The sequence below is a fragment of the Glycine max genome, chromosome 19 (genome assembly GCF_000004515.6).
Source record: "Glycine max cultivar Williams 82 chromosome 19, Glycine_max_v4.0, whole genome shotgun sequence".
NCBI lineage: Eukaryota > Viridiplantae > Streptophyta > Magnoliopsida > Fabales > Fabaceae > Glycine > Glycine max.
Genome location: NC_038255.2, coordinates 29,542,269 through 29,568,329, shown reverse-complemented (window position 1 = coordinate 29,568,329; position 26,061 = coordinate 29,542,269). Strand labels below are relative to the sequence as shown.

The 26,061-nt window shown below is 34.8% G+C and overlaps 2 protein-coding genes across 2 annotated transcripts; one reads left to right on the top strand and one right to left on the bottom strand.

Annotated features, from left to right (window-relative positions):
- The first annotated feature begins 10,083 nt into the window (after positions 1–10,083).
- LOC100805229 (protein LOW PHOTOSYNTHETIC EFFICIENCY 1, chloroplastic) lies at positions 10,084–12,884 on the top strand. Its single transcript, XM_026127126.2, has one exon. It carries the CDS (start codon positions 10,330–10,332, stop codon positions 12,751–12,753), a length of 2,424 nt encoding a protein of 807 aa, XP_025982911.2. The 5' UTR covers positions 10,084–10,329; the 3' UTR covers positions 12,754–12,884.
- A 1,439-nt stretch (positions 12,885–14,323) lies between these two features.
- On the bottom strand, positions 14,324–23,537 carry LOC100814492 (uncharacterized membrane protein At3g27390). Its single transcript, XM_003553842.5, has 10 exons — positions 22,929–23,537; positions 21,468–21,576; positions 21,170–21,365; positions 20,937–21,073; positions 19,366–19,654; positions 16,041–16,147; positions 15,805–15,946; positions 15,483–15,678; positions 15,153–15,393; positions 14,324–14,668 (listed from the first exon to the last, which is right to left on the bottom strand). The coding sequence occupies exons 1-10, from the start codon at positions 23,020–23,022 to the stop codon at positions 14,437–14,439; spliced, it is 1,743 nt and encodes a 580-aa protein (XP_003553890.1). The 5' UTR covers positions 23,023–23,537; the 3' UTR covers positions 14,324–14,436.
- Positions 23,538–26,061: the final 2,524 nt, after the last annotated feature.

Here is a 26,061-nt window from a genome sequence, read left to right as displayed (position 1 = left end):
CTTATGCAAGTGTTGTAGGCAGTCTCATATATACTATGGTATGCACCAGACCATACCTAACACAAGAAGTTAGTGTTGTGATTAGGTATATGGGTAATCTTAGGAAGAAACATTGGCAAGTTGTAAATTTTTGAGCATGCAAGGTGTTCCCTCCAGAGTTCAAGTTTTAGGAGAGGAAAAGACGGATGGAGGAGGCCAACAGTATTTATGGGATGATCCCTACCCTTACAAGGTTTGCAGGGATGATATGATAAGGCATTGTGTGCCTTATGAGGAGGTAAGTTTCATTCTCCAACACATTGATTGTCTGGAGGCTAGGGGCCACCATGGTTCCACAAGGAGAACTTACAAGGTCCTCCAATGTGGCTTTCCTCAAATGTTCTGGTTATGAATATATTTTGGTTGTTGTAGAAGGTATGTCTAAGTGGGTTGAGGTAGTAAAATTACCCACTAATTGATTAAATCCTCCCAAGGAGGGGACCCATCACCAGAGCCATGGCTAGGAGACTCCAAGAAGATTGGGCTAGAGATGCAGGAGAAGGCCCTAGGGTTCTCATGAGTCTTAGGGTAGATTTTGAGCCCATGGGCTAAGTATGCGCCCACTTATCTTTGCACATATTAGATTAGGGTTTCATTATTTTTGGGCCTTGAATTTAGGGCTCCATAGTGTAGGGAGGATACCCTAGTAATGTAGGATTTTTCAGCCCTTATATTTTAGGGCACCTAGACTAGTTTTTGTATTAGGGGTAGTTTTGTAATTTCACATGCATTAAGTGCACTATTTGATATGTGTGTTGGGAGAGAAATTTAATTGAATTGGGAGAAGTCCAATCCAATTAAAATTACGACCAGCCTAAGGGGGAGGTGAGCATTTGCTTGCTACACCCCATTGCCACATCAAATAGTTACACTTTGTGCATGTCTTTCATGCTTTACATGCCTCATGACACCTAAGCACACTTAATAGAGAATCTTGGACTTGATCTTGGATTAGTGGGTTGAACCATAGCTGAAATTCACCAATCATAATTAGTGAAATTTTGGCTCCAAATTTGGCTCCACAACTAGATGAGAAAAAAAACATGTCTCTTAAGTGAAGAACTCCTTCCATATAGATACCTAGATGAGCTAGTCCAACATTCTATAAGAGTGGAACAACAACTTAAAAGAAAGTCTTCTTCAAAATCTTATGGTTTTCACTCTTATCCAAGGAAGGACCAAGCCCAAGGAATTTTGGGGGTTGTACCTTCAAAACCCAAGGAAGATAAGGATAAGACCATAGAGAAATCCACCTCTAAGACTAGTTCCCAAGCAAGGACTAGCAACATTAAATGCTTCAAATGTCTTGGGAAAGGTCACATTGCCTCTTAATGCCCCACAAATAAAACCATGATTATGAGGGGTCAAGACATTTATAGTAGTCAAGAGAAGACTACTTCTCCCCTTCCGCTAGTGGAAGTGAAGATGAAGTAAGGGGTGAAGAGTCTAGTGAGGAAGTGTACCCCTATGAAGAAGGTGACCTCCTAATGGTTAGAAGGCTCCTTGGAGGCCAATCTTGTGATCTATCCCAATCCCAAAGAGAAAACATATTTCATACAAGATGCAAAATTTTATATAAAACTTGTTCTCTCATTGTGGATAGTGGATCTTGTGTCAATTGTTGTAGCACAAGATTAGTTTCCAAGTTGAACCTCACTATCATTCCCCACCCAAAACCTTTTAAACTTCAATGGCTTAATGAGCAAGGGGAAATGATAGTTAACCATTAAGTGTATGTACCTTTCTCCGTTGGGACATATAAGGATGAAGTCAATTATGATATAATTCCCATGGAAAAAGGACATATTGTCTTAGGAAGGCCATGACAATTTGATAGGAAGATCATTTACAATGGCCTAACTAATGAGATTACCCTCACCCATCTTGGCACTAAATCTATCCCAATGAAGGACAAGAGAGATGAGGAAAATTTAGAAAAACAAGAGAAAAAAAAAGGATAGTAAGGCCTTAGATCCAAAGGTTAAGGAGAAGGAAAAAGAGGGAAGGTGTTCCTCTAAGAAAGTTGTAAAGAAGGATAGTCATTTTGCAACAAAAAGAGATATTAAGAAAGCTCTTCTTATCAAGCAATATTTCTACCTTCTCCTCTCAAGGGAGACTTCCCTTAGCATTTCCACAATTCCACCAGTTGAGATTATCCCCCTAAAGGTCCAAGAACTCTTACAGGAATTTGGTGATGTATTTTCCAAAGAGATACCCCTTAGGTTACCTCCTTTTAGGGGAATAGAACACCAAATAGACTTAGTCCCAGGAGCAAGCCTTCCTAATATGCCAGCTTATAGGACTAATCCTCAAGAAACCAAGGAGATTGAATCCCAAGTTAAGGAATTGTTGGAGAAGGGCTGGGTCCAAGAGAGCCTAAGTCATGGTGTTGCACCTGTGTTGTTGGTGCCCAAGAAGGATGGTAAGTGGAGAATGTGTACAGATTGTAAGGCTATCAACAACATAACTATGAAGTATAGGCACCTCTTTCCTAGGCTTAATGATATGCTTGATTAGTTGCATGGTGCAAACATATTTTCCAAAATTGATCTTAAAAGTGGTTATCACCAAATAAGGATGAGAGAAGGTGATGAGTAGAAAACCACTTTCAAGACCAAGTTTGGGTTGTATGAGTGGCTAGTGATGCCTTGTGGGCTCACTAATGCACCAAGCACCTTCATGAGACTAATGAATCATGTCCTAAGGGAGTTCATAGGTAGATTTGTAGTTGTTTATTTCAATGACATCTTAGTCTATAGTTGGGACCTAGATGATCACTTAGGACATCACTCTTTTTGCTAATATAGATAAATGCACCTTTTGTGTCGATAGTGTAGTCTTCTTAGGTTTTGTGGTTAGCAAAAATGGGGTCCATGTGGACCCTGAGAAAATCAAGGCCATCCAAGAGTGGCCCACCCCAAAAAGTGTAGGAGATATTAGGAGCTTCCATGGGTTGGCAAAAAGCTAAACAAGAAGCATGCAAAATGGGTAGAGTTCCTAGAGCAATTTCCATATGTTATCAAATGCAAAAAGGGAAAAACCATTGTGGTTGCAGATGCTTTTTCTAGGACACACGCATTGCTTTCTTCTCTCGGAGCTCAAATTTTAGGATTTGATAACATAAGGGAATTGTTTGTTTCTGATGAATACTTCTCTCCCATTTATGCTAGTTGTGGGCATAAGTCCCAAGATGGATTCTACATTGCTATGGGGTATTTGTTCAAGGAGGGAAGGTTTTGCATATCCCAAGGATCCATTAGAAAGTTGTTGGTCAAAGAAAGCCATGAAGATGAGCTAATGGGGCATTTTGGAATTGATAAGACTCTTGTCTTCCTCAAGGAAAAATTCTTTGGCCCCATATGAAAAAAGATGCCTATAGGTATTATACTAGGTGTGTGGCTTGTTTACAAGCCAAGTCTAGGGTGATGCCTCAAGGGCTATACACACCGTTACCCATTCCATATGCACCCTGGGTAGATATTAGTATAGACTTGTCCGTGGGCTTCCTAAGACCCAGAGGGGTGTAGACTCTATCTTTGTGGTGGTGGATAGGTTTATCAAGATGGCACATTTCATACCATGCCACAAGGTAGATGATGCTAGTCACATCTCAAGACTCTTCTTTAGAGAAGTTGTGAGACTTCATGGTTTTTCTAAGACTATTATTGTGTCTGATAGAGATGCTAAGTTCCTTAACCATTTTTGGAAAACTTTATGGGCTAAGCTAGGAACTAAGCTCTTTTTCTCCACCACTTGTCACCCACAGATTGATGGGCAGATAGAGGTAGTAAATAGATCTCTATCCACATTGTTAAGGGCTCTCCTAAAAGGCAATCACAAGTCTTGGGATGAGTACCTTCCTCATGTGGAGTTTGCCTATAACAAGGGGGTTCATAGAACTACTTGGCAATCACCTTTTGAGGTTGTCTATAGGTTCAATCCTCTCACACCTTTGGATCTAATTCCCCTTCCACTTGACACTTCTTTTATACATAAAGATGGGATATCTAGGTAAGAGTTTATGAAGAAATTACATGAGAGGGTTAAGAACCAAATAGAGAACCAAATAAAGGTGTATGTAGCTAAAGGCAATAGAGGAAGGAAGGAATTGGTGCTTAATGAAAGGGATTGGATTTGGCTCCATCTTAAGAAGGATAGGTTTCCTACTAAGAGAAAGTCCAAACTTAGCCCCAAAGGTGATGGCCCTTTTCAGGTCTTGTAGAGGATCAACAACAATGCTTATAGGCTAGACCTCCCAAAAGAGTATTGAGTTAGTAACACCTTTAACATTATTGATTTGGTTCCTTTTGTAGGTGTAGCTGATTTAGATGATGAGTAGTCTATAGATGTAAGGACAAATCCTCTTCAAGAGGGAGGGGATGATGCAATCCTCCCAAGGAGGGGACCCATCACCAAAGCCATGGCTAGGAGATTCCAAGAGGATTGGGTCAAAGATGCAGGAGAAGGCTCTAGGGTTCTCATAAGCCTTAGGGTAAATTTTGAGCGCATGGGCTAAGTATGAGCCCACTTATCTTTGTACATATTAGATTAGGGTTTCATTATTTTGGGTCTTGTATTTAGGGCTTCACAGTGTAAGGAGGATACCCTAGTAATGTAGGATTTTTCAACCCTTGTATTTTAGGGCACCTAGACTAGTTTTTGTATTAGGGGTAGTTTTGTAATTTCACATGCATTAAGTGCACTATTTGATATGTGTGTTGGGAGAGAAATTTAAAATTAAAATTACGACCAGCCTAAGGGGGAGGTGAGCATTTGCTTGCTACACCCCATTACCACATCATATAGTCATACTTTGTGCATGTCCTTCATGCTTTACATGCCTCATGACACCTAAGTATACTTAATGGAGAATCTTGGACTTGATCTTGGATTAGTGGGCTAAACCATAGCTGAAATTCACTAATCATAATTAGTGAAATTTTGGCTCCATATTTGGCTCCACAAATTCAAGTGAAAATGGTTTAACAACTTTCATAAAATGGTTTAACAGAAGCAAAAATGGTTTAGCAGCTCTCAGAAAAGTTTGAATTTGAATTTTAAAAGGTGTAATCGATTACCACTATTGTGTAATCGATTACCAGTCACGAAAAGTTTTGAAATTCAAGCTGAAGAGTCATGACTCCTCAAAATTAATTGTGTAATTGATTACCACAGACCTGTAATCGATTACCAGTGAGGAAACTTTGAAAATAACTCTAAAAAGTCACAACTCTTCACAAGTTTTTTGAAAGGTCACCAAAGGCCTATAAATATGTGACTTGTATTCGAAATTCTTTAGAGTTTTTCAAAACATTCATTGTCCTATCCTCTCACAAGAAAATATTTTGCCAAACCCTTGCAAAATCATTAAGGATTCTTATAAGTTCTTCAAGTTGTATCATTCTTCTCTAAAAGAGAGAAAAACAATCTTTTGTACTTCAAAGCAATCAATTGTTAATCAAGAGGCAGTGAGTCTCTTGATTTGTAAAGTTTTCTGAACACAGGGGAAGGGTATCCCTGGGTGGTTTAGAAGTTGTAAAGGGATTTACAAGTTAGTGAAAATCTCAAGTGGTTTACTTGAGGACTGGACGTAGGCACAGGACGTGACCGAACCAGTATAAAATTGAGTTTGTAATCCTCTCTTCCCTAAACTCTTTTACTTTATTGCAATTTAATTTTACTTTGCATATTTAAAGAAGCATCAAGTAAATTGTTTATTACTTCTTTTCTGCATATTTCTTTTAAAAAGAGAATTAAAACTTGTTAGGGGAAATTTTTTAAACTTAATTCACCCCTCCTCTTAAGTTATTGAGGCCACTTGTTTAACAGAAGCAAAACCCTGTGCTTAGCTAAGCATGGGTCATATTTACTCATGAACAACCTTCCAAGCATGAGGCATGCATATTGGTTAACGCTGCAAACTTTAAGCATGACCCCTTGCATACTTAAGCATGAGCCATGCTTACTCATGCATAACCCTCCCAGCATGAGGCGTGCATAATGGTCAGTGCTCCAAACTTTAAGCATGACCCCTTGCATACTTAAGCATGAGCCATGCTTACTCATGCATAACCCTCCCAGCATGAGGCGTGCATAATGGTCAGTGCTCCAAACTTTAAGCATGACATCGTGCATACTTAAGCATGCCTTGCGTGACAAAATTGATCTCTTTGCTTATAAATAACTTAGGTTTTGGTTGTAAATGACCTTTTTCTTAATTTTCAAATTTAGGGGGAAGAGTATTTTCAAACCATAGGCTGATGATTAATTTAAGATACAATCGGCGATTAATTATTAACATAAGGTTCTTCATTAAAATTAGAATTAGAGGGAAATGGGTACATGCGAATTCATAATCTGGGTTTGTCTTCAATTGTACATCTCTTTCTTAGAAACTATTGCTTAGTTTAATTTATATTTCTGTGTTACCATTGGTGAAACACTTTTAACACAAGATATAACCCTCCCCCCCCCCCCAAAAAAAATATTTAGTTTTTGTAATTTGGAATCTTTTGTAACGCAACTGGTTTCTAGGGTATGATATCTGAAATTTTGAGTCCATGATGCTATTGCGTAAGGTACACTTGCCCTCGTGCGAGTACTTATTTTACACACCAATACCCTATGCAATAGTAATAGAGGACCTAAGCCTGGATATCAAATCCAAAAGATCAGTTGTGTTCCCAAATAATCAATTTTATTAACTAAGTAATTAAGAAAAGATTTGTTTTGACTAATTATAACAAGATTCTTTCAATTGTCAATTGTTGGCATCCAAAAATCAATTACTAGTCATTGGTTGTAGTCTAGTAGCGCTTTTTTCCTTAAAGAAAACCTAATTGGTCCTTAACGTATTTAATTTAAGTCAAAAGATTAAGTTTGAAGATGAGGGTGATTAATCTATTTCCCAATTGATCATCAAAGATTACCCAACTAGTTTGGTAATTTTGTTTGGTGTAAAACATTTCCTTCTTAGATCTACCAATTACAAACATATATATGATAATTACTATGCAATTGATTAAATATTAGAATGACTTTTTCCAAATAAGAGTTAAAATGTAAGGAATAAAATCAATTGATTGAGTAACATCAAGAATCTTATTAAAATTAAGAAAGGGTTTAAGACACGATTGCATCATAATCCTTGAATTGGAAAGACTAGCCACTCGTAGTCATGGATACACTAGAAATCCATAAGAGAAACACAATCATACTAAAAGGGTTGAAAGTCGGGCGAGGAACCTTCCCAATTGATCTCCGTGCTTTACTGTGGCTAAGGACTCTCACACGTTACTCTTGCCTCTCAGAACTCTCAAAATCACAAAAGAATAAAAGACTGAAGAAAAAGAGGCCTTCAATATCTATTTATAATATTCTAGCAAGTGATCTTATGTTTTCAATCTTTTCTCAATTAGTCTTTATTAGTTATCTTTGACAAGCCATCTTATCCTTGCACTATTTCCCTAAAGATAACTCTCCGATTAGGCGCATACAAAATTACCATGCACGTACCAAATTCACCACAACTGTGGTTAGTTCATCACAACTATGATAAAAGTTCAAAACCAAATCGATGTTCAACTATGATGAAACCATCACGACCATGTTAAAATCTATGATCATACTAAATCTTGACTTCGCATACAAAATCGTCTGTTCCATACAAAATTCATCATGGCCTTGATTCTTTAGCTTTTGCCTGTTTTGAGTCATTTTCCCTTAAAACACTCCCTTGATCATCTGTCTAACTAACATAACTAGCTACAAATCGTGAGTTTTGCCAACAATTTATATCACAAATGCATGTGATAGGCCTAGAATTATACATAAAAAGGTGATCAAAGTCCGATTTATCATTTATCCAGGGGTTGTTTGTGATTGTCTTATTTTGTGAAACTTTGCTTTTGCCTTGGATAATTCTTATGTGGCGGATTTGGGCATTGATGAAGACTCGCATGTAAGAGTTATATGAAGCAATTTTCTGACATGCCATAAATTGTTTAATGACTTATAAACAAGTAAATTAAACATTTTCAAGAGGATTTGAACCACCAAAAAACAATCGTTATCATTGTTTAACACATGTCACGCACTTCAACTGCTACATATTTAAAAGCACACTTGACATTAAGGACTAAAAACATAAACAAACTAAAACATTAGGGACTAAGACTAATCAAAATTTTGTTTAGGGACTAAAAGTGAAAATCCGAAAAAGTTTAGGAACCAAAAACATAGTTTACCTTTTTGTTAATTTAGAACAATTTTAAAAGTAGTTTATAATAAAAAAATTAATAAATAAATCAAAAGTTACTTGAAAGTTTTTTCTTTTTAGGTTAAAATTGGTTTAAGAGAGCGAGTAAAGACTAAAAACAAAGAGAAAAAAGAGTACACAAGATGATTCTTATAAATTCAAAATCAATGAAGGAAGGTCCTTTGATATGCTACCAAAAGTGCATGTGCTCTAGTAACAGATTATCGTTCTATTCTCAGAAATTGTGTAGTTAACTTTGTAATTATCACAATTTAAACTAAATTAAACAAAAGGAAAAGTTAAAATGGAATTAATTTAGAGAAAAACATTTAAGAATGATTTTACAATAATTAAATTGGATCAATTCAAATTTAGTAGGCTTCCTAGAATTGGGGTTAGACATTAAGACTTTTTATTAATCTAATATTCTTATTTCAATATTCTTGTCAATTCTCTTTGAAGACAAATTAATATAAGGTAATTTTTGTCTCTATTTTCTTGTAGCTATGCTCAATTAGACCATTTATTTATGTTTTTTACTAATTTGTTTTACCCTCTTATGATTAAGTCTACTGTGGTAACTTAGAACATGAGTTCCTCTCTAATAGATTCAATAGTAAGATTCACTTGGTAATTCCCTATTATGAAAATGGTAGTTAAGCGTTTTGCATAAATAAATTAATAAGAGAAGACTAAAAAAGAGAATTAAGAAAACATCAAAACAATAGATTTGCATCAATACAGTTCAAGGGTTATGCCCCAATCCTAAAACAAGGAAGCTACTCACGCGTAGCCGTAGAAACTAAAATAAGGACAATAAAAACATCTACTTCACTCCCTAAGCCGCCAATACACAATGTTTCCAAAACCCTATTTTGAAAGTTAAGGTATAATTAAGGTCTAAGCTCAACTTATAAGAAAAGGTTTGAGTCCAACCAAACAAAAATAGAAAAATAAATATTTTAGAGTGTGGTTGGTTTGTATTTTCATTTTCTGTTCTCATTTTTTGAAAACTGTTTTTATTTTCAAAAGATTAGAATTCTAAAAACATATTTGGTTTGATTTCTTGTTTTCTGCTTTCAAGAAATAAAAACACTGAAAATGCATTTTCAAAAGGAAATATATTTTTAGATTTGCTTAAAAATACATTCCATGCCACCACTTTTTCATTTTACCCAAAATAAGGTTCCGGGTTAACCGAAAACGAAATTTTATTGTTTTCAGTTTTTGGTTCGTTTGGAAAAATATTTTCACTGAAAATGAAAATTGAAATCCAACCAAACAAATTTTCATCACCATTTTCTATTTCCAGTGAAAATAAAAACAGAAAACAATCAAACTAAACATCCCCTTAAATTCTCTATTCTCAATGTCATGACTATGATGTCAATAAGGATTTTATCATGATTGTCCTTGGTTATATTTTTAACTTTTTCATCAATTTTGATTCATTATTTGGATCCTGTTATCAATTTTGGATATATTTAATGAAAACTAAATCTAACAAAATAATTTAGTTAATTAAAATATAAAAAATAAACCTATGCAAAAATTAAGGATTGAATAAATATTTTTTAAAATGCGAGGACTAAAATCATGAAAAAGTTTAAAAAAAATTAAAATGATGGATTAAAAATTAAAGAGAAACAAAATTAATTTAGGAAAATGAATATAATGATGTTTTAAAATTTTAAAACTGAATAATAATTCTTTTGATAAATTAACTTAACGATAATTAAAAAAATGGTTAATATAATACTCTACTCTTTTCGGTTGACTCTGTAACTACTGTGATCTGTTTATATAATTTTACTAACTTTTATTTTTATACTCAGTTTATCCATTTGATTCTCTGCAAACGAATGGCTGTGACAAAGCGACCTTGCCCTTAGTCACCATTCTTCAACTGATTCGAACGAGCCTCAGTGGAAGAAGGTAAGAACTTAGAACCCATCTTATGCTGCTTCCTCAATTATTCCTGTGACTAATTATTTGAAAGTGGGTTTTCCTCTTTGGCTTCAAATTTATGAGAAATGATTAGCACTTGGCCCTTCAAAGTCAACCACTTGGTGGTTCCTTGCTTTGAAATAGGCCCTTCTGGTGTTACTGATCTGAATAGGAGAAGGAGGGTGAAACAGGGTATTATTTTTTCTGTTTCTCATAGTTCAAAAGTTAGTGTTTCTCAATGTTCAAGAGGGTATGGGACTGTGGTCTTTTCTGGACATGCAAAGTTGGATTTGAGATGTGGGATTTTGTTGGGATTCTCTAAACCCAAATTTGGTATCATTTTCAAGCCACACAAGAGTCATGTTGGAGACTTAGCTCCACCCTTGGGGTGGGCACTGGATGAGGAAGGCGTTGGGAGTGAATTGGTTGAGGAGAATATTGATTCTGATGATTCATCGGTTAACAGTGAGTCGAAGTGTGTAAACTCTTTGAATTTGGATCATGTTAAGGACAGTGACCATGAAGGAAAAATGCGTGGTGATGACAATAGCAAGGAAAGTGGTGGGAGTGAATTGGTTGAGGAGCAGACTGATTCTAATGATGCATCGGTTAACAGTGACTTGGAGGGTGTAATGTCTTTGAAATTGGATCAAGTTCAGGAGAGTGACTGTGAAGTAAAAATGCATGGTGATGACAATAGCAAGGAAGGTGCTGACGAAGAGTGTGATGGTAAGGTTGATGTGAGAGCACTTGCCCTGAGATTGCAGACCGTGAAGACAGTGGAGGACGTGGAGGAGATTCTTAAGGACAAGGGGGACTTGCCCCTGCAGGTGTTTTCGACGATAATCAGTGGTTTTAGTAAAGAGAAGAAAATGGATTCTGCATTGATTCTTTTCAACTGGATGAAGAAGAGGAAGATAGAAACCAATGGCTCTTATGGCCCCAACCTTTTCACATATAATGGTCTATTAGGTGTAGTCAAACAATCTGGTCAATTTGCAGAAATGGAAGCTATTCTTAATGAAATGGCTGAAGATGGAATTGCCTATAATGTTGTGACATATAACACCTTGATGGCAATTTACATTGAGAAAGGAGAGTGTGACAAAGCTCTCAATATGCTTGAGGAGATCCGTAGGAATGGCCTTACTCCATCCCCTGTATCCTATTCACAAGCCTTGTTGGCATATCGGAGGATGGAAGATGGCAATGGAGCTCTAAATTTCTTTGTTGAGTTTAGGGAAAAATACCATCAAGGTGAAATAGGAAAAGATGATGATGGAGAAGATTGGGAGAAAGAATTCATGAAGATAGAGAAGTTCACGATCCGTGTTTGTTATCAAGTAATGCGCTGTTGGCTTGTTAGTCGTGATAACTTGAGCAACAACGTGTTGAAGTTTCTTTTTGATATGGATAATGCTAGGATTCCACTACCGCAGGTTGATCTTGAGCGGCTTGCATGGGCTTGTACCCGTGAAGATCACTACATTGTTGTGAAAGAGCTGTACACCCGGATAAGAGGAAGGTATGATAAGATCAGCTTGTCTGTCTGCAACCATGCAATTTGGTTGATGGGAAAAGCAAAGAAATGGTGGGCAGCTTTGGAGATATATGAAGATTTATTGGACAAAGGGCCAAAACCAAATAACTTATCATATGAACTGATAGTCTCTCACTTCAATTTTCTTCTCAGTGCAGCCAAGAGGAAGGGAATTTGGAGATGGGGTGTTAAGTTGTTGAACAAGATGGAGGATAAAGGCCTGAAACCTGGAAGTAGGGAATGGAATGCAGTTCTTCTGGCCTGTTCTAAGGCTTCAGAAACTACTGCAGCGGTGCAAATATTCAAGAGAATGGTGGAAAATGGTGAAAAGCCCACTATAATATCATATGGGGCTTTATTGAGTGCTCTTGAAAAGGGAAAACTCTATGATGATGCTCTCCGTGTGTGGAACCATATGGTCAAGGTTGGGGTTGAACCAAATGCATATGCCTACACAATTATGGCTTCGATTTATACTGCCCAAGGAAATTTTAATAGGGTTGATGCCATCATTCAGGAGATGGTAACATTAGGAATTGAGGTAACAGTGGTGACATACAATGCAATAATCACTGGCTGTGCACGTAATGGTATGAGCAGTGCAGCGTACGAATGGTTTCACCGAATGAAAGTTCAGAACATCTCTCCCAATGAGATAACTTATGAAATGCTGATTGAGGCCCTTGCAAATGATGGAAAGCCAAGGCTGGCATATCAATTATACACGAGAGCTAAAAACGAAGGCCTTACCCTCTCTTCAAAAGCTTACGATGCAGTTGTCCAATCCTCACAGGCTAATGGTGCAACCATTGAATTAGGTCTTTTAGGACCTCGCCCTGCTGATAAAAAGAAGAAAGTGCAAATTAGAAAAACATTGAATGAATTCTACAACTTAGCTGGTGTTCCCAAAAGAAGTCAACCGTTTGATAGAAGTGAAATTTATCACTCACAGACACAAGAAAATCCATAAAGAATTTATAGTACATTTAAATTACCATAGTCAAATATTATGTAACCTCTGTACATTCTGCTGTCATAGCTTGAGATTTTTTGTATCCGTAGGCCAAGAAGGTAAAAGAATCACAGTCATGTTTTCTTCCACTACTGTTAGCAAAATAGAGATGCAACCCTTTTTTGCGGAACTTTTTTAGATTATGGCTCAAATTCTACTCAAATATTTGGGAGGACATAGAAGTTTGTTCCTCTTGAGAATTTTTTGTGTTTCAATGTGTGTTTTCTCTTATTGAGATTTAAAGTCAAAACAACTGTTTAAAAGTGATGACATGATGTTTGTCTTGCTTCTTTTTAAATTTGTTAATCAGAGGATAATAATTAAATCCTTTACATATTTAGTTTTTGCAACTGATTTAAAGATTACATTTAGCAATCTTTTATGTCACTTTGTTCAATTATTGTTTTTAGTATCATATTAATCTTTGCCAGTTTTTCCAATTGGTGCTTTTATGTTTTTCTTTCATGTTAATGAAACATTTATTGGCAGTGTAATTTTTCACACCTGTTTGCTCAGAAGTTTTACACACCTTATTTGACAGAATTGTTAGCTCAAATGTGCTCATTCACAGTTAGACATGACCTACAGTATTAAGTCCATAGTATTGAATCCATAAAAAGCACAACTCAAAATATGAAGGAGTATCAGTTAATTCCAGTTCCCGTATCCACATCACTACGCAGAAGGAAAAATTGATCATCATAGAGCTTATGAAAATAGTTTATGATATATTTATAAGTTGTATTTAACTTATTTTAATAGGTTCTCTACGATAACTTCTGAAAACAACTAACAATTTATATAAAATCAATTTAACTTTATTTCTCCCTCGATTATAAAATCAATCTATACATAATTACTTATATAATAAGTATTTATTCAATAATACCTTAATCAAGTTGTTTATCAAAACGGTTTCTTGATATTTAATATTTATAATATATAGTTCATTACTTTTTAAAACTTATTATTTTCTCAAATAATATAATAAAATATAGATATTGATACCATCAATCCTCCATTTTTTTTTATATTGAATTTGGAAAATTGAATGCAGCTTTTTTACCATACATCGAAAATTATTATTTTTATTAAATTAGTACTTTATGGTGATTCCTTTGTTGCACTTAAAAATCACGTGAAACTGTAAATGAAGCAACACTGAATCTCCTTGATATCGATGTGAAAAAGCTTGAACATGCTTGGGGGGAGAATGTTCAATTCTAGGTAGTTTTCCCAATGGACTCATTGATCTCGTGAGAAGTACAGCAAGACATGACTACAATGTTATGCGGTCTCCAACTGAAATCTTTTTTATGGCAGCATTTTGCTAAAATGTGCTCATCGTAAACTAGGTCAGATATTATAGTTAGAGAAAATAGTCTGGGCATCAACAGGATATATTTTTTTTTCGCTCTCATCTAATCAAATTGTATGATATTTTTTTATTTTATTTTATTTTTACAATAAATGTCGTACCAATTATAATTTCTAATTGGTTAACAGTACAAAAAATTTACACTGATAATACATTGAAATTAAACTCTTACTATTATTGTCAATTACACTTCAATTTTCTATCCAAAATGGACTGGAAAATAAACCTATGACATAAGATTTGTCAATTACATGGTATTCTCATCATGAATTTTCTAAGTCTCTTGCAACATGTTGTGACCCTTGAGCAGATCCGTTAGCTCTTGTCCCCTTGAATGATTTTAAACTAATCAACCGAGCAAAGGCACTCTTTGATCTGGTCATTATTGGACCTCCACTTTTCTCCTTCAGATCATCAGATAACGATCTTACAAGATCGTTGAAGCGTCGCTTGAAGGTTGGGAACCTTGACATGGATTTGGTGATTCCTTGCAGTCTGTATACAAATGGAAACAAAATGAGACAGAAAACCTTAACATGCAAATTTTGCATTAGGTATACTAACCCATTTGAAGTGAAAGCATGTTCGGGAAAAAAAAAAAAGACAAAAAAGTGAATGTAAATTTTGCATTAGGTATACTAACCCATTTTGGATTAATTAGCTTCTAGCATGAGTGTTTTTCATGAGATAAGTACTTGATTCCTAAGTTACAATAAAAGCCCTTAAAAGTTTATAGGTGTTTAGGTTAAAGTTGGATGGGGGGGGTAGTATTTGAAAAAGTTGAGGTTCATAAATTTGATTTTAGCATATGTAAAAAGTGTGATTCATTGTATTTCCTTAATTTTTTTTCTCCTTTGAACTAGCTTTGAGTGCTACTACAAACTTGTTTTTTCCGATCATAAACAATTTCAAGTCAAAATCAAGTTTAAAAGTGCTTGCCCAAATAAACACACCAAGCAAGTTTTGGTCTATTCAGTACCTTCTGGCCAATGCCTCCAGTTCTGCACGTTTGACGTCCGATTCAGGTGCAGGGCCAACGCTAGACTTTTTCAGTCTCTCTGCATCACCACCCAAGAGAACTAATTTGCAGAGGTAGTCCTCTTCTGAGGCAGAAAGATTTTCAGCTTTGATTTGCTCCTTAATGATCAAAAGGGGATTAACGAACCAGTCAAAAAATGTCTCCCTTGGTCTGTTTGTGATAGTTAGTTCAGTTTCATCACCTACATTGAGGAAGTGATCAAAATGGTTGCTTCAAAATGGTTAAAAGAAAATAATCTCAAAAAGAGAAAAGTTGAAGGGTTCCACTTACTAATCATTATACCAACGGAATTTAATTTTGCAGAGCGCAAGAGTCCCTGGACTAAGCAATATGCTGGCAAACCAATACTAATGACTCTACTCCCATTACCAGATTTGGCTTCTTCTATGTCTTCTCTTGTAATTATACCTTCAGAAACCATTTTTTCTCCAACATGGAAACATTCCTTGAATAAGGCATCCAACAGCTACACAATTCATGAACAATATTTATTTACTATAGACCGTCAAAGCCGCAAAAACAGGAACATCCAAGGAAGATAAAGGTGATATTTTGAGTCTTGTTGTTCAACACAAAATACCACAAAGAATACCTCAAATGATTTCAACTCAGCAATATTGTTGTTCTTCATTGAAGATGTGCGAGAAGGAGCCTTTCGGAAGGAGCTGGGTCTTGAAACGGAATTTGAATTAGAAGTTCTTTGCGATGCATCAACATCTTTTCGAAACTGGGGCCTATTAGAATTCAGATATCAAATGCATAAGAACATAATATAAAAGCCTTAATTGCAAGTCACAGTGATAAATACATTGGAGCAGAAAAAAAAACCTAGGGAAGCAGGATCCTTCCGGCATGTCAAGAATATCATTGCTGTATTCATCATAAATGGCCGAAGCTGCAATAACGTATGAAAGGCCAAACAAGAAGGAAGACTCCTGCATTTAAAAGAACAAATAAACAGTGAGATAGTTAGGAAACCAGCAGCCAGGTGTGGACAGGAAACAGATTTTATTTTATTCGCACAATCACACAGGAGTCACCTTCCACTGTTATAGGTTAATAAAACAACAGAAGAATATCAATACTAAAGGATATTATAATCAGAAAATGGAAAAGCCTGACAGATCAACTAGATGCAATTTCTATACCACCCAAATCAGTCAAGAGGACTAAGTTAGTACACACTTACAGATACCAACCTCTTAGCCTTCCCACTACATTCAGCCCACTAATCCATAACAAACTCCCCTTTTATCTCTCCCTCTTCCTTGCCATTTAAAAGCATTCTGTTACTACAAATATACAACATCTTTTCTCACTCTACCTCTCCTTGCTCACATGTTTCTTCTTCCTAGTGCTATACGTGAGCAATGGGTGTCTATCAATCTCTGCCAACACTTTCACCATGCCCTCAAGGTGAAATTCAAAGATATTGTCCCATGATCTTGCACTGATTGAGCACCCCCTGTTTACCATCATGTCCTGTTTCATCTGCAGCACATTGCAAGATGTACTTTTAGCTCCCACTTCCCTGAAAGTGCAGATGCTAGTGGTTGACGCTCTGACAATTCTAGCTACTACTTTAAAATGAAAAATGGAAGACAAATCAGCATGACTGCATTCTAGAAGTTTCAGCCTACAAGCAACCTGCTCTATCCTCAATCACCAGTATCACCACCTCTAAAAGAAGGTAAAATCTTGGATTTAGCTTCTCATTATTATTAGCCAAACTCCTGATTTTATATACGACTAAACCTTTAAGTAGACTAAGTCTCCAGGCACCTCACATCCCTTCTATCTGAATCAGTGTACTGCTTCATTTTTTTATGAGCCAGGACCAAATATGATTTGAGCTCATCTAACACTACATTCCTTTTAGCCACCAACTGGTTAGTTTCTACTATTGATAAATCTTCTGTATATTCGAGCAATATTGGAGGGTCTCTTCCATATAAGGTCCTAAAAGTAGAAATTTAGCAGAAATGTGGTGGTTAGCATTGTACTAGAACTCAACACAACTGACTAAGCCAGCAGGGACACTGATTAGGTTTAGAACCTGTAAAGCATCTCAGATACATTGACAATTTCTGTATGTCCAATTGTACATCCAACAGTGAATGATAGGCAGAGCTGAAATTTAGATTGGTTCCTGCCTGTTTAAATAGTTCAGTCCAAAATTGTCTAATAAAAGTGTGACATCTTTCTGAAACTATGGTGGAAAGAAATCCATGAAGCCAGTGGCGGATCCACATTGTTGGGTGTGGGGGCAATTGCCCCCACAAGATTTTTTTTTACATGGATATATATAATAACATTTATTTTTTGTGGCCATAAAAAATTAGTTGTCTCCATAAAATATTTTTTCTTTAAATGAATGTAAGATGTTATAAGAAATAAAAGAGAGAATAAATTGATATTAATTTTATCATTTTACCTTTTCAATTTTTTTATAATATTGACAATGAAAAAAACATACAATATTTTTAAAATAAGAAAATGTGTAAAGAGTAATTATAATTTGGTAAAACATAGGTATTTTAGATTTTTTTTTCCCCTACACATTGTGTATTTTGTAAAAATTTGTAATATTTTTCTTCTATGAAAATATTTAAAAAAAAAAAAAAACATTTGCCCCCACTAGAAAAAATTTCTGGATCCGCCACTGCATGAATCCATGCAACTTGTTTAATAAGTCAGCAACCTCTTTAGCAGAAAGTGGGTTGCAATGTGGTAAAAAAATGACATACTTTTATAAGTTGATCCACTACCACCAAAATGGTATCCATCCTTAAGACTTTAGGAAGTTCTCCAATAAAATCCAATGTAAACGTCACAGCACACCTATGTAGTATTGGAAAAGGCTGCAAAAGACCAGCACGAGATAGAGCTGGTATTAAAGACCAGCAGGAGATAAAGCTTGGTACATGTTCCTCAGGCAAGTGTTAAAGGAAAGCAAAATAGATTTTAATATTACCCTTCATGCCTTCTCAATACAAAATGCCAGCAATTCTCTTGTGATCTATAGTTTCAATAAAATTGCCTATCAAGTGGACAGGTGTCTATGCTTCGTTAAATTGTTTCCTGCTTGATGCATTCCTTTTTTGTATTGCTGAATTGATTTTGCCTTACTCTGTAACACACAGAACAGCCCCTAGTAACTTTAAAATACCACAAATGCCCACGCACACAAGTAGTGCACAACTTCTTGAGGATGGTAGGTATGAGAAGAGTTTAAGATTTTTGGTAGAGAAATTTAGTTAACTCGCTTTAAAACTTATTTCTTTATAGACTCAGCTAGTCTCCTGCAAATTAACTTTAACTTCCTTGAGCCCTCTTCACCCACCATTAAGAAGAATATCGATCAACTATTTCTCTGTGATTTCCCATTTTCCATCTCCAAACCATTTCTGGATGGTGATGAAGGACAATTTTGGGCCTTTACAAGATGTATACCACTACACATCTCTCTTAGGAAATGGTAAACCTGCATCTTCTCTCCCAAGTAATAATGTTGATCATGGCTTACCAAACAACATCTGCAACTGCTTGTGCTGTGCACTGACCAACAAACAGTAGACAGAACAAAAGTTGAACTGTGATTCAGGTTCTTGTGTTATTCTGCTGTTGTTTCCACTAACCATGCAGAAATGGCAGTGCTAATTTTTATTAGTTGAACAATGTTTCAAATGCAATTTTCAAGTTCTATCTATCATACACTATTTATGATCCTATCCATCAACAATGTATGCTTGAAATGGCAAAGCCTTAACAGCTCAAGGTTCATATTTGTATTAGGGTACAGTTGGACACCAAGTACTTAGTATAGGCCTTCACCTTTTACATGAATCATCCAAATACATGGCATATTAGCCTAATATGAACTGGGAATTGGGTGCTGTGATATGACAACCAACAATAAATGTTGAAACTAAGTTAGTTTGCCATCCAAATCCCCAGTGTTGCTTCCACAATTTAGCATTGACCTTCTTTTCAATAGCAACCAGTCTAGAAAATCATAGGGCAGTCAAGTAATAGTAAGCCTACCACCAAACTGCTATATATTTGTAATTGTCTAACCCAAGTATATCATGATTGGATATAATAACGATAGTAGTATAGTACAACTCGGGAGTGAAAAGATATGAGGATTGACCTGATAAGCAACAACGCCTGCATAGGCACCAAGAAAGAAACTTGCTAACATGGATGCCAAAATTGCCCCAGCAACAGCCAATGGCCACAAAAGGATAGCAAGACCCGCAAAAGGTACACATATGGTCTCCAGGAAAGGGCCTTCACGGCCAATAAGGTCATGAAACAATCGATGCCACCCCTTAAATAGCATGTATGGACCCTTGCATAGGGCAACAAATGATATAACTGGCACATCGACAATGATTCCAATAACTGAAGCTATTAAAGCACCAGGAATATAAAGTAGCCTGCATTAAAGCAGAAAAAAAATCAAAATAAGTCATAGCACAAATCTCGTGTCTGAGTTGTCTGACAACATCATATTTGACACATTATGACTGGTGTTTGTCTAAAATTCCTTTTCATAGTCACATTTTGTCGTGCTTTTATGTTCCCAAAAAACAGCAATTCTTATTTTTTTTTTCAAAGTACAGTTGAATATTCTTATGTGATGTAAATCTATCATAAACTAAAGATACAACTAGCACACAAAACACATAAGAAAGAAGAACACAATTAAACAAATTAGTTACATCTGGTTCACCATATATTGGTTGACCAAAAACCAGAGAAAATTTTGAAAGAACAATTAACTGATAATCACTTTGGTTATTAAAGTTTCTATACTTTGGTTTCTACTTTTTACTGAAATGTCACCAAAGCCAGAAGATATCCCACAAAAAGAATTGTCATTCTTTAAGATTCTATCCAAGACCAATGTCTTCTGTCAAAATTTTCAAATGATATAATCAAGCTTGCTAATAACTTCCACATGCAAATGATAGAAGATTTAAATAACCTGACCAACACAGTTTAGTAAGTATGAAATACAGTAGAGATGTTACCTCTGATTTCAGTAGTTAAGTTTTCAAAAGATAGCAATCTACAGGAAGTCCAACAGACCTATAGTTTGTGAAACCATTCTGTCTTCTCAAATTGAAGGAAAATTGATATTTTTTATTTTGTTTCAATTTAACATTCACAATTCGCAGCTCCTTTAATTTCAAAGTAAAAATAAAATAACTAGTATTCAAGTTGATAACATATTGTCTACACAACTAAGGTTTAAACTTTAAAATTTAAAAAGCTTTAAAGTGTAAAAGTGTGACCTACAAACACAATCTCTCTTCAAAAATGGGAAAAAAATGGAGCCCTGAACCAAAAGAAAAAACTTAACAACTATTAACTCCTGATAGACATGATTGACAATTTGGCATTACTATTAAGTGACACTTTCAATCAAACAGATCTTTATGAACATAAAATTTGGATCTGGATACAAATACAAAAAAACCCCGAGAAATGCCTTAAACACATAAGAGTGGCCCACACAAGGCTCCAACTGAGAAGGGTCAAGGGAGAGTAGGTGTATGCAGCCTTACCCCTGGAAAGTATAGAGACTGTTTCCAGGTTTTCAACCAGTGGACTCCAGGTCAGAAGACAAAACCTTACTGTTGCACCAATGCTTGCCCTCACTTTAAAGACACAACACAAAAATAAACAAAATAGTGAGGCATACAATGAGCAAACCTGATCTCATAGTATTTTGCATCTGGAGGTCCTTTTTGTCGCAGGTCATCCATAACCGAGAAGTATGAATGGAAACAAACATCTTTTACATCCCTGACAACCATGCAGCTCTTTTCAACAGTGCTCCATGTACCATCCTGATGATTTAATATAAAGTTTCTGTAATTAATAACAACAGTAAAACAGATATAACAAGCATTTTAAGAACACAAAATGAAACATAGTACACATACAATGAAACAGTGGTAAAATTTGACATCTTTTCCTTCCTCTACAGCTTCTAAAGTAGCAAATATGGGTGAAAGAAATCCATAGGCTGCTCCACCAACAATACTTCCAAGAATACCAACAATCGGATACACAACCAACAGCACTGGTAGTACACATAGGCCAATAACAAGCTTCAGAATAGGCCCAAATTGTTTAGCTCTGTCCGTTAGGGAAATCACTATGAGAAAGTAATCACAATTTCATAGCACATGGATAGAACAGTAAGCAAAAACTTGCATGAGTGGCAGTCAAGGAAAGCACCTTACAACGCAGTAATATGTCCAAACAGAATGCACTATCCAAAGTCCAAGTATGATAGCAGTGTTCCCAGTTGCAATTATTAAGCATATCAAAGGGCAGAAAAGGATACCTGAAGTGATTGGCAGTTTGAGCAGTGGTAAGTAAGGTTTACAATCATTTTTTTTTTGCACAGCAAAAATCAATATATTATATATGAAGTTCAGTACTAGGTGTACTGAAAATACAGTTATGAATACAAGGCATAAAAAGCCTAAACCCCACTAGGAAGAATCAGTAGATAGGACATAATACAAAGCAAACCCATCCCCTTTAAGAAAATGCATCCTTCAGATTAGTTGACCAGAAATTAAAATGCAATTGAAATCCCTTCTCCACACACTTAAGCCAGGACCAGGTGTGGAATAATGCCTCGTCCATGACCTTTTCTGGATTGAAAGGCTGATTATTGAAAACCATGCCATTTCTGTGATGCCAAATGGACAAGGATAGGGCTATCCAGAGAAATTCCCATCTCTTGACTGTACAACTTGGCCTATTCCACTGAGAGAATTGCAGAAAGTGATTCTTTGGGTCAATGGGGAAAGGACCCACTCTATTAACCCATCTCATAGGCTCCCACCAAAGATTCTTTGCAGTAAGGTTTACAATCATACTCCTCACATAAAACCCTACCCTTAATTCTTCTCTAGTATAGTAAAGCATGACATACAAGAGCTATTATATATTCCATAGTGGAAACTGGAAAATGAAACAAGTACACAAACTGTTTAAATTCCTTGGTTAGTTGGTTTTGCCTAGAAATAAGTCCAAGTTGACCTTAAACTATTATATAGTTGGGTGTCATTCAAATTTATTCCTTTTTACTTCCAACTTTCAAAATTCTGTTTTCCTATGATATTAAATCTTCTGCAGCTGCGCTTATAAACAAATCCATAAAATTAATCAGTAACAAAACATACAAAATCCAATTATTTCCCCCAATAAGACACTTGAAGCATGATTCAAGGCGTGCTTGACAGCAATTAATTTAATAAAAACGAATAATTTGTCAACAAACATAGGTCACAAGGGAACATGTGTAAAACCCCACACCAGGCTGCACCCGATCACACCATTGGTTTAGGAAAAGAAAGTTCAATAAATTTTACATCAAAATCACTGAATATTTGACAAAATATAAATAGCCAAAAAAGTATATGCAAAGGTGGTCCATTAGTATTTCATTTCCTAAAATAACAGCCTAGAAATTGCCTCCATGATGTTCAACTTCAAAATCACTGAATATTTAACAAAATTATAAATAGCAAAAAAAGTATATGCAAAGGTGGTCCATTAGTATTTCATTTCCTGAAATAACAACCTAGAAATTGCCTCCGTGATGTTAAATTAAAGCATACTAAGAAACTCACAACCAAAACAACAAAATCGAAAAGAACACAGAACAGATCCATTGCCATTTACCTTTGATGGTGCCAAGAAGCAGAAGCCCAATGAAAAAAGGAAGAAACCGGATGAAACTCAACAAAGAAGCACAAAACCCCGTAGGAGGCTCCATTCACTCAGATTTCTGCAAAAGAACACTACAAACTCACACTTTCAGTTCCCCACTCACCACCCTCAAGTAGAAAAGATCCAATCTTTGCCCCCTTTAACCTTTACTCAGCACATAAGAAAGGTTTCAACCAAATACCCAGAAGCCAAAAACCGAATTTTCTAGCAGCACATAGCGATAAACATCCATGAAGACTCAAACTTGCCCTTTACTATGCTTCTGATAGTGGCCACAGAAACAAGTGGATCTTCCTGAACCCCCATTTTGTTGGTTTCTCCAACTCAATCACAGTAAAAAAAATCAACTTTGTCGACGAGGGTACAAGGGGAATGCGACCTTTCTGGCACTGTTGAAAATCTGAAGTCTTAAAAATCAGAGGAATATGAATGAAGCAATTTATATCACAAAAAGAATCAGTGTCACATAAATATACTTAGTCAAATCCTCATATTCCGATTCATTTCCACCTTTCCCTTTCCCTTGCTTCTATTACTAAAGATAGTGTGTACAAATTATTTATTTTTTCCTTTTTTGGTTAGGCTAAAGCAAAAGCAAGTCCTTGGTTTCTGTCTCTGCTGTATGCGTAGTGTTAATGTTAATGATGTTATGTTAGGTGTGGTTTTCTTTTGTTTTCTTAATTTTTCTACTAGAATAGGACCCAATTTTTGAGTCGAAGCAACCAGACACTTATTAGTGTGTGAATATGTGATCTTTTGGATGTTATAATTTGCGGGAAAATAATTGTGATCAAAAGTCACTGGAAAAAAAAAATAAGGAAACAAATATTATAGGTGTAATGTTTTTTTTTTTTACATTCAAAAGATACTTTTAATAATGCATTTATTTATTTATTTATAAAAAAACAAAATGCTCACTGAGATTTATTTTTTACTTTTATTATTGAATGCAATTTATAATTGCTCTCATTAAATAACTTTTGGGTAAATTATATTTTCTTATAATTTTACACTTTTAAAAATATGTTTTACTTTTCTTGTCATTAAATTCTTTAATTTTTTTCGAGTCACTTATATTTGAGCGAGAGAGTTCTTTAAAAAAAAAACAGAAAGAGAAATGAAAAAAAGAAACACAAAAGAAAACGAGTAGAAAGTTAAATAATTAGGTAAATTATTCGGTAGCAAAAAGTTAAAATTTTCCGTTCTTTTTGTTTTGTTGTTGTAAAAAGGTAAAAGAATATATATATAATATGACATGAATACCTTTATAAAAAAAACTATAGTGATTTAGTATTTTTATTATATAATTCACATTTTTCTCTTCTTTTCTTTATAAATTGAGCAATTACATTTCTTTATAAATTGAGCAATTACAAATCTACATGTCATTGGTTTAGAGTTAAATCTCTTAAATAAATCTTTAAATTTAAGTTTTGTGAATAAAAAATATGATCAAGAATTTTATTAAAAGTGATTAATTTCTAAAAAATATTAATCTTTAATGAAATTGGTAAATATTTTCGGCATGAGACGCTAACGTGTCGGTTACACTTTTTTTTAAAAACTTTTTAAGATCTTCCTAAATTTACTTTCTATCTATTCATTCTTTAGGCTATTCAAATTATATTGTTAGTCTTCTTAATTTTTAGATAATTGTCCAAAATAGGGTTAAATCTACCCATTTCGATTGGTGATCCTTTTGTCAATACCTTTTCAATGTAAAATTTTTTAGGTTTTATTTTGTTAATCGGTTTCTAGTAATAGCAATTTGTTGCTTATAACCTTTAATGTTACAAAAAGGTTTATTTTTTGGACTTTGTTATTTGTGTTTTATTTCTTAGTTATTTTGTTTTTTCTTTGAAGCTTAAGTATGGCTTCGAAACACATCTTAAAGGAGCTCAAAGATTTGTAGAAAGATCCTCCTATGTCATGCAAGTGAGCTTCTCGATCCCTTTCTCTGTTTTTTTTTTTTCCTTCTTCTTTTTTGTTGGGATGTATGAAAAATAAGAATTGAAATAGTTTTTTATCTTTAAATAAATTTCGAAGGATAAAAACACATCTTGGAGCTCTGTTTTCTTCTTTTTGTGGATGTGTCTTGTGCTTGTGTAATTTTTTGTTTGTTTTAATTATCTATTTTCCTTTGTATTTTTTGATGTTGTGCTTCCAATGTTATGTTTTCCTCATCGTAACATATATATTTATATTCTGATATAAGAAATTGATGTTGTGCTTCCAATGTTATTTTTTTTTTTTTATCATAACATATGTATTTATATTCTGATATAAGAAATCAAACCATAAGCTAGTTGAGCCTTTTTTCAATCTAATTACTTTCTTTATTAAAACATTGTTACTGGTATGTGATTAAGGTATTCCTTTGTTATTGATACAAGATTAAGTTATTCCTATTTCAAGTTACTTTATTAACTTTACTCCTTTTGGGACAAGGAAAAAAGGAACTACTTGAAGACATTTACTTGAGAGAGGGAATATAAATAGTATTCAAACAAGAATTGACTAGCTCATAAATAGTTATCAGATTTAGAGATCAAGAGAATCATTGTGAAACGATGGAGAATTATGCTATGTTCTATGAGTGATTTTTAGAAAAGGCTATAAGTGAGGTTGTGTGTATTAATACAAGGAGAATAAGTGAGTGTTGTGTATGTGAGTTGCCTTTGTGCAGTGTATGTGTTTGTTGTGATTAAGTGCTGAGTGGATTCAATGAGAAAAGAATGATTATTGTATTTTTTTTAATCAGCCAAGAATGATTATTGTATATGCATTATGTTTTTGTCATCTTTATGTCTCATTATGAGTGTATGCCAATTGTTATTGTAAGAGAAAAAATGACGGAGGAGAAAGATGAATCATGATCTGACGGATGAATTATGCCAATTTCTTTTAATTTTATGATTTTAGTTATGTTTTTTTAGATCTAGAACAACCAAATATTATTGTTTGCTACTATAAGAAAAAAAATGACTATGAGATCAGGAGAAAGATGAATCATCATCTCACTGATCAATTATATCATTTTCTTTTACTTTTATGATTTTAATTATATTTTTTTAGATCTAGAACA